General features: G+C 35.0%; 1 protein-coding gene across 6 annotated transcripts in view; it reads left to right on the plus strand.

Moving 5' to 3' along the window:
* The window catches only part of LOC149799614 (ubiquitin-like modifier-activating enzyme 1), a 93034-nt gene that overhangs the window by 61946 nt on the left and 16479 nt on the right, over nucleotides 1-14609 (plus strand). For all 6 annotated transcript variants that reach the window (XM_089958949.1, XM_089958952.1, XM_089958951.1 and 3 more), the window contains 7 exons: nucleotides 132-359; nucleotides 2621-2767; nucleotides 5073-5147; nucleotides 9539-9734; nucleotides 11196-11377; nucleotides 12487-12573; nucleotides 13921-14025. In XM_089958949.1, the coding sequence (XP_089815075.1) occupies nucleotides 132-359; nucleotides 2621-2767; nucleotides 5073-5147; nucleotides 9539-9734; nucleotides 11196-11377; nucleotides 12487-12573; nucleotides 13921-14025 (1020 nt within the window). The remainder of the gene's footprint in view (nucleotides 1-131; nucleotides 360-2620; nucleotides 2768-5072; nucleotides 5148-9538; nucleotides 9735-11195; nucleotides 11378-12486; nucleotides 12574-13920; nucleotides 14026-14609) is intronic.

Raw genomic sequence — 14609 nt, forward strand, 5'->3', positions numbered from 1 at the left:
ATGATTCTGAATGTCACCAGATTGCAATCAATTGACCATTTTCACTTGTGTTTTTAGTTGCAGGTGTGATCATCCAAATCACAACTTAAAATGCAGGTTAATAAGCACTTTAATCCATGTATTGATTGCAGGTGGTGATTCCTCACATGACTGAGTCCTATTCCTCATCACAAGATCCGCCAGAAAAATCTATACCAATCTGTACCCTGAAAAACTTTCCCAATGCAATCGAACATACTCTTCAGTGGGCACGAGACACATTCGAGGGAGAGTTTAAGGGGCCAATAGAAACAGCAATTCAGTACCTTACAGAGCCTAAATTCATGGATAGAATTCTTAAACAGCAGGGAACTTCACCAGTAAGTATCATTATTGACATTTGAGCTACGGATCAACATCCCCACTCCTTTGGAAGATAAGTATATAGTTTTGGGTCCAGCCTGTGAGTGCACAACATTCATACACCTTTAAGATAGAGATTTCAAACTTTAGTATGTGATCATGGGTGGTCCATAGACATGCACTACTTTGGCTGAATTTTCAACTACCTCTTTTGTGCGGAACTGGGGGGGGGGGTCACATTGAATATGTGTAATAGTATATAGAAGGTGCATTGATTTCAGGAATACAGCATCATGCAACTCCTACTGTACTGTTTGAGATAGAAACTTTAACCTTTGGATACGATGGTGGGTGGTCTATAGACATGCACAACAGTTCAAGAGTTTTGATCATCATTGGAACGATGGTAGGGTAGGAGGGTAGACACATGGATGGATGGATATATGGATATAACACACACAATGGGGATGGGGGCCCCGAGTGGCCAGGTGGTCTAAAGCGCTGTCCGTTATGGATCACTGCCATCTCACCTATGTCTGCGTGGGTTCAAGTCTCGGATTCGGCTAATGTGGGTATGTGAGAAAGCTTGCCAGTAGCTTCTCGTGGGTCGGTGATTCTATCCAGGGTTTTCTCGGGTTCTTCCTCCACCATTAATACTGGCTGCCATGTATAGCCTATCGTGTGCTGAAAAATGGCGTTAAACCCTACAACAACAACAACCACCACAATAGGGATGGGGTAGTGATAGTAAAGAAAAACATTCATAACTCTGCCTTGTTTGAAACATTTACTTTTTAGTGCTTCTGAAGAGCTTGTGGGATTGTCTTTCATTAGTACCAGTTTCTTTTTGCTACTCGTCCTAAACAACATTGTTGATTGCCTTGAAACTTTACACAGACATTCATTGCATGGTCTGCTTGCTCCTATATGAAAATGGTGCCCCTTGGACATTAATTATGGCCACCAAAGCAGCCTGCTTGAAGATCTTGTTACTGCTGATACATCTGAATGAATGGCCATATCAGCATGGGGTTTTCACCGAAAGATTTGTTATGATGTCTACTTGTTTCTAAATGAAAATATTGACAATCTGAAGTCTAGTATGGATTGAAAATGTGTGTGTGTGTGTGTTTGTTAGGATATTTAAGGCAGCTTTAACAATTTTCAGTCATATCACTACAATATCTGCAGTGTGACAGTTTATAGCGATGTCTAGCACTGGGGCATCATGCCACAGACATGTAGCATCATGTCTCACACAGTCACATTATCCTGATATAAGGCTGACCAGTCCTAACACCAGTAATGTTGAGCGCCAAGCAAGGCAGCTGCTAGTAGTATTTTTGTAGTCTTTGATATGACTCGACCAGGGTTGGAACCCATGACCTCCCACATCCGAGATGGATGCTCTGATCACTACGCCACCTTCAAAATATGATTGCACCTCAGATTGGCATGGTATCACCAGAAGACTACTTGTAATGTCTAGTTGGTCCGGAATGAAAATGGTGCCAATCTGACACCCAATATGGCTACTATATTGTTATTGCTACCAGTCCTGAATGGACAGTCATATTAACATCATCCTTTCACTTATGTTGTCTTGTTGGTCCTATATGATCATTATGATATGTTGTTGGTCCTGTGGTACTGATCTGATGTCCAATATGGCCATCAAGGTGGTCATTTTGAAAATATTATCACTGCTTGTACTCTTTGTTCCAAACTTCTAGTTTTTAGCTGTTCTTAAAAGTCCACGATTCATCTATTGTCCACTGCTCATTAGCACAAGCTTATTATCACTACTGTTGCCTTGAAACCTTACACAAAGTCATCACAGCGTTGAGTTGATCTAAGTTGGAAAATTATAGTGTTGCATGAACAACCAGTATGGCCACCATAATGGCCATCTTCTAAATCTTTCTGTTGCCACTTCGTGCTAGTTAACATATTGTCACAGGTGAGAATCTAGTTACCACAGAATTTGTGTATTATTTATTATACCTGTTATGAATATCATTTATATTACAGAACCAGAAGAAGAAAAAAAGAGCAAAGAAGCCATGGTTAAATGTATTGTTACTATTAGAGATTCTCTTTAATAAAGAATGCCTACTTGTCCTTCATCAAGTCAGTTATTCAGTTAGTGGATGAGTGCATATTTAGAGAGTGATAAAATAAAGAAATAAAGAAATTTGATCTTTTCGTTTTGTTGAGAATAGATGTTTTCATTAGGTAATGTGAACATTGTAGTTATTTACTTTTTTGCCCATTGCAGATAGAAACATTGGAAGCTGTGAAAAAAGTGCTAGTTGAAAACAGGCCTAGCAGCTTTGAAGACTGTGTAGTTTATGCTCGTAATTTGTGGCAGGAGAATTACAGCAATCAAATACAACAGTTGTTGTACAATTTCCCAGCTGACCAGGTAGGTAATTACTTGGGCTATGTACTAAATTGACAGGGAGCCAATTATACTTCCACAATGGCCAACATGATTGAATGTCATGTTATTGATGCCTGACCGGAATGGATGGTAGCAGTAAGGTAGGACTTTCACTTCAAGACTTCTTATGATACCTAGTTGATAGTAAATGAAAATGGTGCCGATAAGAAAGCCATATTGGCTTTGATCCGGATAGTCTTGTTGCTACTCCATTTGAAGGGATAGCTTTTCTCTTGAACACTTCTCACATAGGTTGATTTGGTCTAAATGAAAATAATGCCAATATGGCCTTCCAGAATGAAACAGTAGTGAGAAACCATGTTACAGCTGCTACTCATCAGTCCATGATGATACCAATGTTTGGAGGGGAGGGTATATTTTTTAATTTAACCTTTTTGGACAGTATGTAGTTGTTCCGCTCCAAAATGTCTACTTTGAAAGCCATCTTGAAAATTTGTGTATGGCTGCTTCTCATTAAATGATAGTTGTATTGAAAAAGAGTTTAACTACAACACTAGCGATATGTTGCTGGTTCTTTATGAAAATGGTACTGTTCTGACCTTCAGTTACTAGTGGCCATCAAGAATTGGTTTGAAATGAAAATTATGCTGATCTGTCCTCCGAACTAGATATGCTTATATGAAAGAGTTTCAAAACTGAACCTAATTGACCATGGGGATCAAATAAAGATCATTCCTTGCATGTATGTACTTGAGCATATGCCTTGCACATATGAATTTTGTAATTGGTTGCATTCCAGTAACATATTGATGTCAGCACTCAGACATTGTTTTTAAGTTCAAATGCCTTGACTTATTGGGGATGGGGTAGCTGTACTGGTTTGTGAATGTGATAAAAGAAAAAAGGACAAATGGATATCTATCCAGTTAGTTTATGGGTATATGTAATGAAAATACCTTGAATGAGGTCCCCCCCACCAAACAAAAGAAATATGAATTGTAGATTTAAACAAACTTGGTGTGTGGGTATATTTTAACTGCATCCAAGACAAGTTTATAGATCTATTATCATGATTTGAGGTTCAAGGTCATTGTCAAAGGCAATGAGAAAGATTTGTTCTGCACTTGTAAATATCATGAGAACATGTTATAACTCATGTATAACAAGTAATTACCCAGCTGCAAAAAGAATCAAATAACAGAAATAATGGACTTGTGGATTATTGGAAATTTTCCGGGGTCTTTTAAGGGAATCTTGTTAAACTGCATTTTGAAGGTTGACATTTCCACCCCTTACCAAAAATATCTTTTATCCATAATCTTGAGAAAATTGTCTGACTTTAAAAAATTTAAAAAAAATCTTCCATTCTTTCATTTGGCAAGCTCTGGAGCAAGTCAAGCAAAATTTGCACAAGTGAGGAACAGTCCATTTAGCCAGTCAGAATAAAATTGAGACCTGCTTATAAGAGGTAGATCTGACAGGCACCGATAAAGCTTCATGTTTATTTCTTCATAATTTCCTGGTCATCTTTCTTTTATTGACTTGTCTGATGAAGTGTTGCATTTCATGTTTGAGATTGTTATTTTGAAATCTTAATGTTGAAAATTAGATTTTTCATAAGAATAAAAGTTGTAATTTGATTGGTGACTTGACGTTTATCTATGTCCACCCAATCTCCATTCTGAGGTATAGTTTAACCATATTATCCACTTGGTAGGATTGTTACTGTCTTGCTAAGCAACTGCTGCCTAATGACAGCCTCAAAGAACATGGCCCTCATGTTGCTGTGACTTAATTTGCATACTGGAGTGACTTGCATTGTCAGCTGTTTGTTCATTACACTTGAACTTTCTTCCATCTTCACTTGTGAAGATTGGTATGTTGATCAGTGAACGTTACTTTACTATACCAAAACAAGTTGATCTTGCACACTGGAGTGATATTTTCGTATTTTTAGCTACATGTTCATTCCACGCTCGATATCTTGGACCCTGGTTTACATGCTCTCAGGAAAGATGCTATTTGGTAACATGCTAATAAAAGTAACTCCACCTTGCCAAAACTTGGTCAGTGTGACCCAATTTTAATGCTGAAACACTTGTATTTTCTAGTTTCTTGTAACTTGATTGATATCTTTGACACATTTCACAAACACTTTAAAAAATTATGTTTGTATCTGAAGGACAGTTATTTAACCATGTAAGTATTAAGTCATTGTGACTTGGTCCCCATGAATTTGATACCAGAATTTATAAATTTTGAAGTGAAATAATGTGATCATGCAAAGACAACTTAAGGATGAAGCAAGATTGCTTTCTTCTTTCAGAAAACAAGTTCTGGTGCACCCTTCTGGTCAGGACCCAAAAGATGCCCACATCATCTAATCTTTGATTCCAGTAATGTAAGTCATTTTGTTTACCCCCCTCCCCCCCTCTCTCTCTCTGTCTCAAATGGATGGAACATGCAAAATGTGTTTGTTTGTTTATATTTAATATTTAATTCCTGTGTCAGGGCATTAAATCAGTAGTATAACAAACCTGCCAACTGTTATGATTTTGCCTTAGGTCTTACGAATATTACCCTTAAAATACGGACTTACGGCATACAAACAAAAACTACAGGAAAATGATCATTGCCGAAAAATCTGGATAATTGGTTCATCTATGTTTTATTTGGATCTGGGCTTCATTTTAGAATTAGTGAAATTAGTCAGGGAATCAGACTAACTTTACAGCAGCACCCCAGATGCTTTAAACTGCACCTATTTGTTCATGCGAACATGTGCATGATCAAACTGTTGGTTATATAATTTTTAAAAATGGCATCCAGAAAGCAATGCATGTTTAAGACGAAAGAGAAAATAAGCTTCTAGAAAAGTGTTAATAATCAATACAGAAGAATGAAAGGAACATTCAGATTCTTGTGAATAAAAGCTGGAAAAGACACAGTTACGTTTATTGGACATCACATGCCAATTTGAGTATGTCTCATGGCAGGAGATATGATTGCTGTCATCGTGTGAAATGGAAAAGAATTTCCAAGAATTCTGTCAAGTTGAGAGATGTCAGCAAGCTATTGAGTTGCATAGGGTTTGGAACTGAAGTTTGTACATCTGTACTAGTGGTAAATAAAGTCTACACATGTTTATCGTCCATGCGTCAAACTTTTAACTACGTTTTCCAGCTTTACAATAGCAGTTACTGATATTTTGTTACACCTTACTGAAAAGCTGGTCAGTCTTACGAAGAAAAAAAAATCAGGTGCCTTACTGAGACGGACTCGTCAGAGTTGACAGGTCTGGTATAAAGAAAAGTTTTCTTTCCCTTTTCTAAAACCATGTGACATTATTAAACCGTCTAGAAAAGTGGAAATTAGTATTTGGTAAACTGTATTGCTACCTGACCAGAATAGATGTATTTTATATAACTATTATCATCCATGAGGGGTGCACAGCTAACATTTATATGCATCAGAATTATCTTGCTTGGAACTGAACAGGGTGTACTGCAAAAGTTTTGTGTATAGGATTAAAGTATGAATATGCTATGGACACAAGCTGCACAGAAAGTGCACACATGCAGCCAACAAGTTGTATGTTGTATACCCATCCTATAATGTTATAGTCAAAGATAATTTTTTGTGATATTAAATACACTAGACAAAAAAAAAAAATAATTGTTAATTTTAAAAAAATCATTTGGACAAGGCAAGGAGACTGTATTTAAAGGGAAAACTATACCTAAGATAAATTAGAGACATAATCAGTGAAGTTTATGTGTATGAGGTCAAGGTTTGGCTTTGGCGCCAATCACAATACATCAGATATTGTATTTTCTGCAATAGCCATGTAAATCATGCTCAATGTTTTATCCACAATTTTATGTAATGGTTGTTCTTGGATTATACAAGACACATGTTGTAAATGACATTTGTTGACACAATGTTGTTTTGATCTGCATTTTTTTATATTATACAGTTGTTTTTTTATCAGTCCACTAATAAAATACATGAAGACAGATTACAGTATGTAGTAGAATATAGCATTGGACATAAATATTTCTCTTTAATATAGAATCACAGTACTGTACTTAGTCCTAATTTTAACTTTGGACAAACAAGAGAAGGTACAAGTAAATGTTGTTTAACTGATCTTGCAGCTGAACAGGGAAATCTTATAGAAGATAATCCTCTCTTGCATAGTGGTTTATAGTTATCTCCATTGTGTCAAAGTAATTAAATCACATTGTATCGTACATTTTTTTCTGGCAGTCCTTTTGATTTTTTAGATTTATACCAGAGGAGGTCATGGGATGGTATGTGTTCCATCATCTTTCTGTCAGTTAGCACAAGTTTGTTACCTTATAAATGACATCAAGGATTACCTTGATACTTAAATACAAACTCACCTGATGATTTAGTTGATCATAAATTAAAATGGTGCTGCTCATTTATCCAGCGAGGTCTCAACAACTCTTGGACAAATCATAATATACTCCTTCTGAATTTGTTGTCATGTCCTGTTAACATGGTGTTTTCACTGAAAGATGGTTTCATCTATTATGACCATAAGGGTAGCAATCTTGAAAATCTTGTTATTGCTTATTGTCCTGAATGGAAGTCACATTAAACATGTTGTTATCACTTGAACACTTTTTATGGACTCGAATTGGGCCTTTATGAAAATCATGCTGATCTTGCAGTCTGTACAGCAATCATGGTGGCCATCTTAGAAAGTCTTGTTATCACTACCATGGGTGTTCATTTCAATGTATGGTTGTCACCAAAAGACTTGAAATGATGTCTACATTGACGTGCCACAAAATGATGCATTTACAGTTGACAGTGTCATGAACACCAGATCTGCAGTATTAAAACAGAACAACACGAAATGAGGGTATTTAGTGTTTCTGTATTTTATAATGTGGTCTCTAGACTTAATAGCTTTTTCAGACCTCATTGAAATATTGCTGTATAAAGATTTAATTGCATGCAGAGATATTCTGGGTCTGATTTGGGGAATATTTCAGTTAAGGTAAAGTGAGTGCGATGGCTTGTTTTCTTGATTCAAGGCATTAGGCCATGCAGAACTTGGTCAAGTTGCAATATAAAAATGTATGAATTTGCAAAATATTTGTGAATTTGACAAATGTTTTGCAAAGACTGGCAATAAATGAAAGTTAAAGAGTGGTACTTATTGCTAATATTTTTTTCTTCAATTTTGACCAAGGTACCCACTGACACACAAATGCAGTCCCAAAACATGGCACTTACCTTGACATTGTAATTTTCAGTGCAGTTCTAGGTGCTTGGGTCCGTAAGCTTCACTCACACATGCCAACCATTACACTTTTGGCGTAATCATTACGCTTTCTTTCACTCAGTTACGCCTTTCTACATTTCCTTGTTCGGATTTACTTACAAATAATAAAATGATAGACTTATGAATGTTCAACATTTCTGCAAGTTTTCTCTGACTTTACGCCTCCTAAAATTCTCTCGTCAGCTGTTGCTTATTTGATATCTTGTGCTATCTGCCATCCATTGTTGCACTGTCACATTTTAGATTTTGTAGGACAGACAATTCCATTTAAACCTGTGCATCAGTAAATGAACATCTTAGACATTTGTCTATGCACACAATGTTTACATTTCAGACATAGTTAAGTATAACCAGGTTTTTTGTTTTTAATTAGTTATGCTCACAGAAGTTGAGTAAAATCTGGCATATCACTGTAGCTTTAAATGAAAGTTGGACATCCTATATTTACACCTCTGGAAAATCTCATTACAGATATTTCTCCTGAATGAAAGTGCATTCAGCAGATTTCTTATGAAGCGTAGTTGGTTCTCAATGAAAATGGTACCAGTCTGACCTCTAGTGAAAATGATACCATTCTGACCTCAAATATGACCACCTTGACAGTTAACTTGAAAATCTTACTGTTACTCCTCCATAATGGATGGTTATTGAAAATGGTGACTATTTTACATCCAGTAGGGCCTTTGCAGTTGTCATCTTTACAATATTTTTATTATGCAAGAAAATCATAATCATATATGTTTCAACACTTGCAGATACAAAAAAGAATGAGACTTTTCAAAGATTCATGCAAATTCTTTTTGGCCAGTATAGTGTCAGTCTCATCCAGACAAGTTTAGCCATTTCATATCTCAGCTCATTTGAGCATGCAAGTAAAACTTGCACAATGTGTGAAAAAAGAAGCATCTCCATAACCCAGTATCTGGTTGGAATGGATGTATAGCTTTTCTGATTAAGCATTTATAACTTGAAATTGCTATTTACAGCTTCTTTTAAACCATTCCACAGACTTTGGCCAGATTTGAAAGAAAGTGTACTGACATGAAGTGCTTTCAAAATTTGATTGATTTATGATGATCTGCCATCAAATATGGCAACTAATACTAAGACTAAATAACAGGAATGTGGCAAGTATGTGCTATAATCTTTTTTTTTGGTCCTCTACAGTTTCAGTATGTGTGTATCTACATTCACAAGCTGAGATATATCAATTACACAGATGACTGATATGAGGCGTACTTGGAAATCTTGTTCTTTGTTGTAATTCTTAGGAGACCTGATTTACATTTCCAACAATTAGTAATGCATTTAATGACTGTTAAGATACATTAGGACTCAAATGCTTTTAGTTTGAACTTCAGTTTTCTATTTCCTAATTATCAGTATTTAAAAAAAAAGAAATTAAATTTTAAAATGTTGGTGAGAAAATAATAAATGTTCATTAGTACATATATTAACTTGGATTCTTTCAGAATGTTCATCTTGATTTCATTGTTGCTGCAGCAAATTTAAAGGCTGAGAACTACAGCATCAAACAAGTTCGAGATCGCAATGCAATCAAAGCTATGGTAGATAAAGTGAAAGTACCAGAATTTAAGCCTAAGTCTGGTGTAAAAATCTCTGTCACCGATGCAGAGCTTGAAGCTAGCAGGAATTCTGGATCTGTTGGTAAATGAATGAGAAATCATATATTTAACAAATAATTTCATTGGAGGGAGGGGGTATGTTTTCAGCAAATTCATGGTGGGGGATTGTTTTGTATTCTCTGCCAGGTTTACAGTTTAAGTTCTTCAGAAGTATAAAATTTTGATTCATTAAACAGAATGTTCACTAGCACCATAAGTGAAATAAAGTTTAAAAAAGTACAAAATATTTCTCAACCTATGTTCATGTTGGAATCATCATGTCAGATGTTACCGTCTGCAAGTTAACTGTGTAATTTACTAAATGAATATAGGAATTATGTACTAGGTAGATGATGCATGCTTTTCATACACCTCACCTGTAGCTGATACGAGTAATTATTGATTGTTATTTTGGGTTAAAGTCATTCTTCAGCACATGATAGGCTATACATGGCAGCCAGTATAAACTGGTGGAGGAAGAAGCCAGGAAGGACCACTGACCCATGGGAAGGCGCTGACAATCTTTCTCATATACCCACATTGGCTGAGCCTGAGGCTCAAAGACTACTTGGTCCCAGTACTTAATGATGCATAAAATATGCGCTGCTGGCTGTTACTCCAAGGTTGATCAAAGCTTCTGACTTCACCCAGTAATATCTATCTGTCAGTCCAAGGTTACTCAAAGCCTGTGACATTCACTAAGAAATATCAGGCTTTTTGGGTTAGATAATACTTTTTTGGAAGTACAGTCATTGTTAAAATGAATACAAAAATAACATGAATTTGTTTATTATCAGCACTACCTGTACTTTGGTTTAAATGAAAAGAATGCTCTTATTCATGCCTGTATGTTTTTTTATGCCTGTTGCAGTAGGGAGATTTGGTAGTTAGGTGGTTTTACTATGTTTGTATAGTCCTGGCTTTATAATATAATTTATTTTCTGCATGATAATGTTTACAGTAACTAATGGAAGTAGAGATGAACTATGTAATTGTTAATTACAGTATTTTTTATTTAGCCAGAGGTAAGGCATTAGCCTAATTTAATTATTAGCACACAATCACTCACAATCATGATTCACGGGACATAGAATTATGAATGTTAGACCAGTGTTTTATCTTAAAATGGAAAAATTAATGTCCTCATTTCTTAGACTGATCAGTATCAGATGGAAAAAGATGTTGATCTGAATTGGTTCAGCTGTCTGTAATTTATGAAGAAGAAGAAAAAATGTATAAACTTGTATGCATTTCTGAAATTTAAGGTAGTGGTTCCTGTACATGTATACATGTCAAAAAAATTGCCAGCTGCCAGCTTCTATTGAAACCCCTGTATTTACCATTCTAATTCTGAGCAAATCTTATGGTGCCTTTCAAACCCTGAATTCTGAAATATCTCTGGAAATAAGTATTAAAAGTTTCATTATTAGGGCTTAATAATATTTTATTAAAGATTATTTTAGTCTTAGCTTTATTCTTTGAAAGAAAATTTATTTGTTCCTAGATAACAATCAGATAGATACCCTACAGAATTTTCTACCCTCTCCGGAGTCCTTCAAGGACCTGAAATTGAGACCAATTGAATTTGAAAAGGATGATGATACCAACTTCCACATGGACTTCATCGTTTCTACATCTAACTTGAGGGCTGAAAACTATGAAATACCACCAGCTGATAGGCACAAGGTAGGATGTGTGGATTTATCTTGCTGTTTCTTGGTATCTTCTGTACTATGAACTTAATTTCATTTTGTTAGCACACATTAAATTTCAGTTAAGATTTCAATTTCATGTAACCTTGCCTTTCATCTTTCTCTCTCTCTCTCTCTCCATCCAGATAGATCAAAATTACATGACCATTATGCAGATTAATAGAGTCAATTAAAATCTTGTGAATCTTGCATTGTGTAAGTAAATTATGAGCATTACATATTACATTGCGCGTGTGTGTTTGTATGTATGTATGTATGTATGTGTGTGTGTGTGTGTATATATATATATATATATATATATATATATATATATATATATATATATATATGGTATCTAAAGCATTGGGTAAAAAGGAATATATGGAAGTTGAGTCTAAGAATCAAAAGATCCGTAAAAGTTACTTACCTTTTCTTGACAAATCATTACTATTCTTTAAAACTGTAGCGTGACCCATAACTAAGGCTGCAATATTTACATATGTATATGTTTTAGCATTAGCTTATTGACTGTAAACATTTACAAAATTGGTAAACATGTAAACAAACAGATGTGGCTCTCATTGCATGAACTACCCATTTCCAATTAAATTAGACATTTCCATGTCTAAAAGGATTGTTTAGTAGAGTTTTTATGTTGATTTATTTTCTTAAAAACATCCCATGTGCATATCCAGGCATATGTCCGGTTCAATTATAGATTTCTTGATCTATATTTGTAACTGTAGGAAAATGTGTTACATCAATCCTAGGGATGTGGTACTGCAATTGTCAAAAATATTCATTCAAGACACATCTTACAATCAAAATTCTTTTGCAAGAAGAGTTAAATGACATGCAGCATATGAAACAATCACAATACTAAATGAGGTATGGAATGCATTCTATACAAGCAGCCAGGCGTTCACTAAATCTAGCAGGTAGATTGGGAGAAAATTTTTGTTTCTGTTTTAATTAAATGGCATAGTTCTGGTTATTGTAAACCATGTATACATTGAGACATTTTGGTAAATGCTGTATTCTAAGCCTTAATTTCCTTATGCCAAGAAACAGGATCTTTTAATTTCTGTTGCTTCCACTTTGCAGAGCAAATTGATAGCAGGACGCATCATCCCTGCCATTGCCACAACAACAGCAATGGTGGTTGGACTTGTTTGCCTAGAACTGTACAAGGTAGGTGCAAGAAATGGTTCTCTATGGAAATTGACACAGCCACAGTCATGGTCATCGACTTGTGTGTATACAGTTGTAAAAGGTAGGTTCAGTAAAGGGCCTGTGTGGAACTGATGATGATCGTGACAGTATAGAAATGAAGTTGACTCTGACTAATAGATTGTGGATATCAGACAATTAAAAACTGCATTGATAGCCATTTATGCCAGAACATATTTTTCTAATGTCCCAAATAGTCAATTTTATATATTCACTTGGAATTATCATATTTATAAGCCAACATCAGTAATCGATCATTCTTCAGTCCGTTTTCTTTGAAAGAGAATGATGATTAGAAGTTGGAAATGGACAACAACTGTCAAAGATATCAGTACCACCTCTTCCTTTGCATCTGATTGCTAGAATAAAGTCTACTTCTTCATGCAGCATTGAAACCTTTATAACAGAGGATGACAATTTACCATTCTGAATATTATGGATGTTAAAACTAATCACAGATCACCTTTATTGATTTTCAGAAATTGATAATAAAAGCCAAATCTGGACAGTGACATAGTAAAACAGTTTGCATGTGGCAATCGGAGTACAACATACACGAGTATGTTTGGCTTCAATGAAATGCAGTATTTCAGGTCAATTTGTTTTACATTTTGATGAGCTTAAACAAAAAAGTTTACGGAAAAGCAAAAAGAGATTCACATTAGATTTTGGAATGATGTATCCCACGAAGTAGATACCAGATATTTCGTGTATAATTTTCTTAGTATACTACTGAAATGAAAGAAATATGTGCACATGACTTGTCAGAACTTTTTTTTTTTTAAAACCTAAAATGCAGTATGGAAGAATGAAGAAATTGTGAAAAACTCCTTTTAGATGTTAATGGCAATTCCAGTTTATTGACCTGTGTATATTTGTGTTGCATAATATGATTTAGAAAGTTTCAAATGAGATTTTTTTTGTTAGTTGTGTTTTCAACTTCTGTTGTTGGGAAATGCTCAACATTATTCTTTTCTCAGCTATTTCAGTGTAGCTATAATTTGCCTGGCAAAGTTTGCTGAATAAAAAATGTTTCAAAACAAGTAATTATTGAGGTAAAAATACTCCTTGACAAATTGTGAAATGACCTGGAAAAAATTTCATGAAGTCTATATGAACCCTGATTCATATTAGATGGTAACACTCACTGCAAGCAATAGTATATCAAAGTAACTAATCTTTCTCATTCTGCTTACTTTACAAGGTTTTATATTTAAGTGTCCCAGAGTGGGATAAACCTAGCATTCAGTTGATTCTTGTATTGTGTGCATATCAGAAAGGACCACTGAGCATTGTTTTCTTTTTCAGATTGTTCAAGGACATAAGAAGATAGAATCATATAAAAATGGATTTGCTAATTTAGCTCTTCCATTTTTTGCCTTCTCAGAACCAATAGCAGCACCCAAGAACAAGGTATGTCATCCTCATAATTAACTTTTCCAGATATATTATAGTTTGTGTTTCAGTGGAACTTTCAATGCCCAATACTAATATAGTAGTAATATGTTGTATTGAAAAGGTGGTCCATCCTGGTTGAAGGTTTGCTTCTTTTTTTTCTGAGAAGTGTATGTAAAGTCTACATTGATTTTAATATGGTTCTGCCTGTAGTTAAAAAATAATGAAATATAAAACAGTTTAATAAGGAGAACCAGTTTAATGCCAGAGATGAAAGAGGGAGATTTGTTTTTATTTCCACCTACATAGTGAGGATTTTTTCATAAATTCTTGCAGTAATTGGCATTACACAGGGTTCCCACGCTACCAGGAAATGGGGAAAAAATCGGGAGAAATGATAATTTTTTCCTGACCATAAAAAGACTTTGAATTTTGTAAATATTAATGAAAGTCGGGGAAAACCTCTGGAATTTTCCGCCACCACTTGACACTTGAAACAGTCATGTAATTAAGTCATGACTAAATTGATCGTGAGTTAAATTTATCGAGTTCTAGCCAGAATATTGGGAGGGTGCAGTATGGATCATTTGGTTGCTTGCAAT

The sequence above is a fragment of the Sinohyriopsis cumingii genome, chromosome 5 (assembly GCF_028554795.1).
Source record: "Sinohyriopsis cumingii isolate HCF-2022 chromosome 5, ASM2855479v2, whole genome shotgun sequence".
Lineage (NCBI taxonomy): Eukaryota > Metazoa > Mollusca > Bivalvia > Unionida > Unionidae > Sinohyriopsis > Sinohyriopsis cumingii.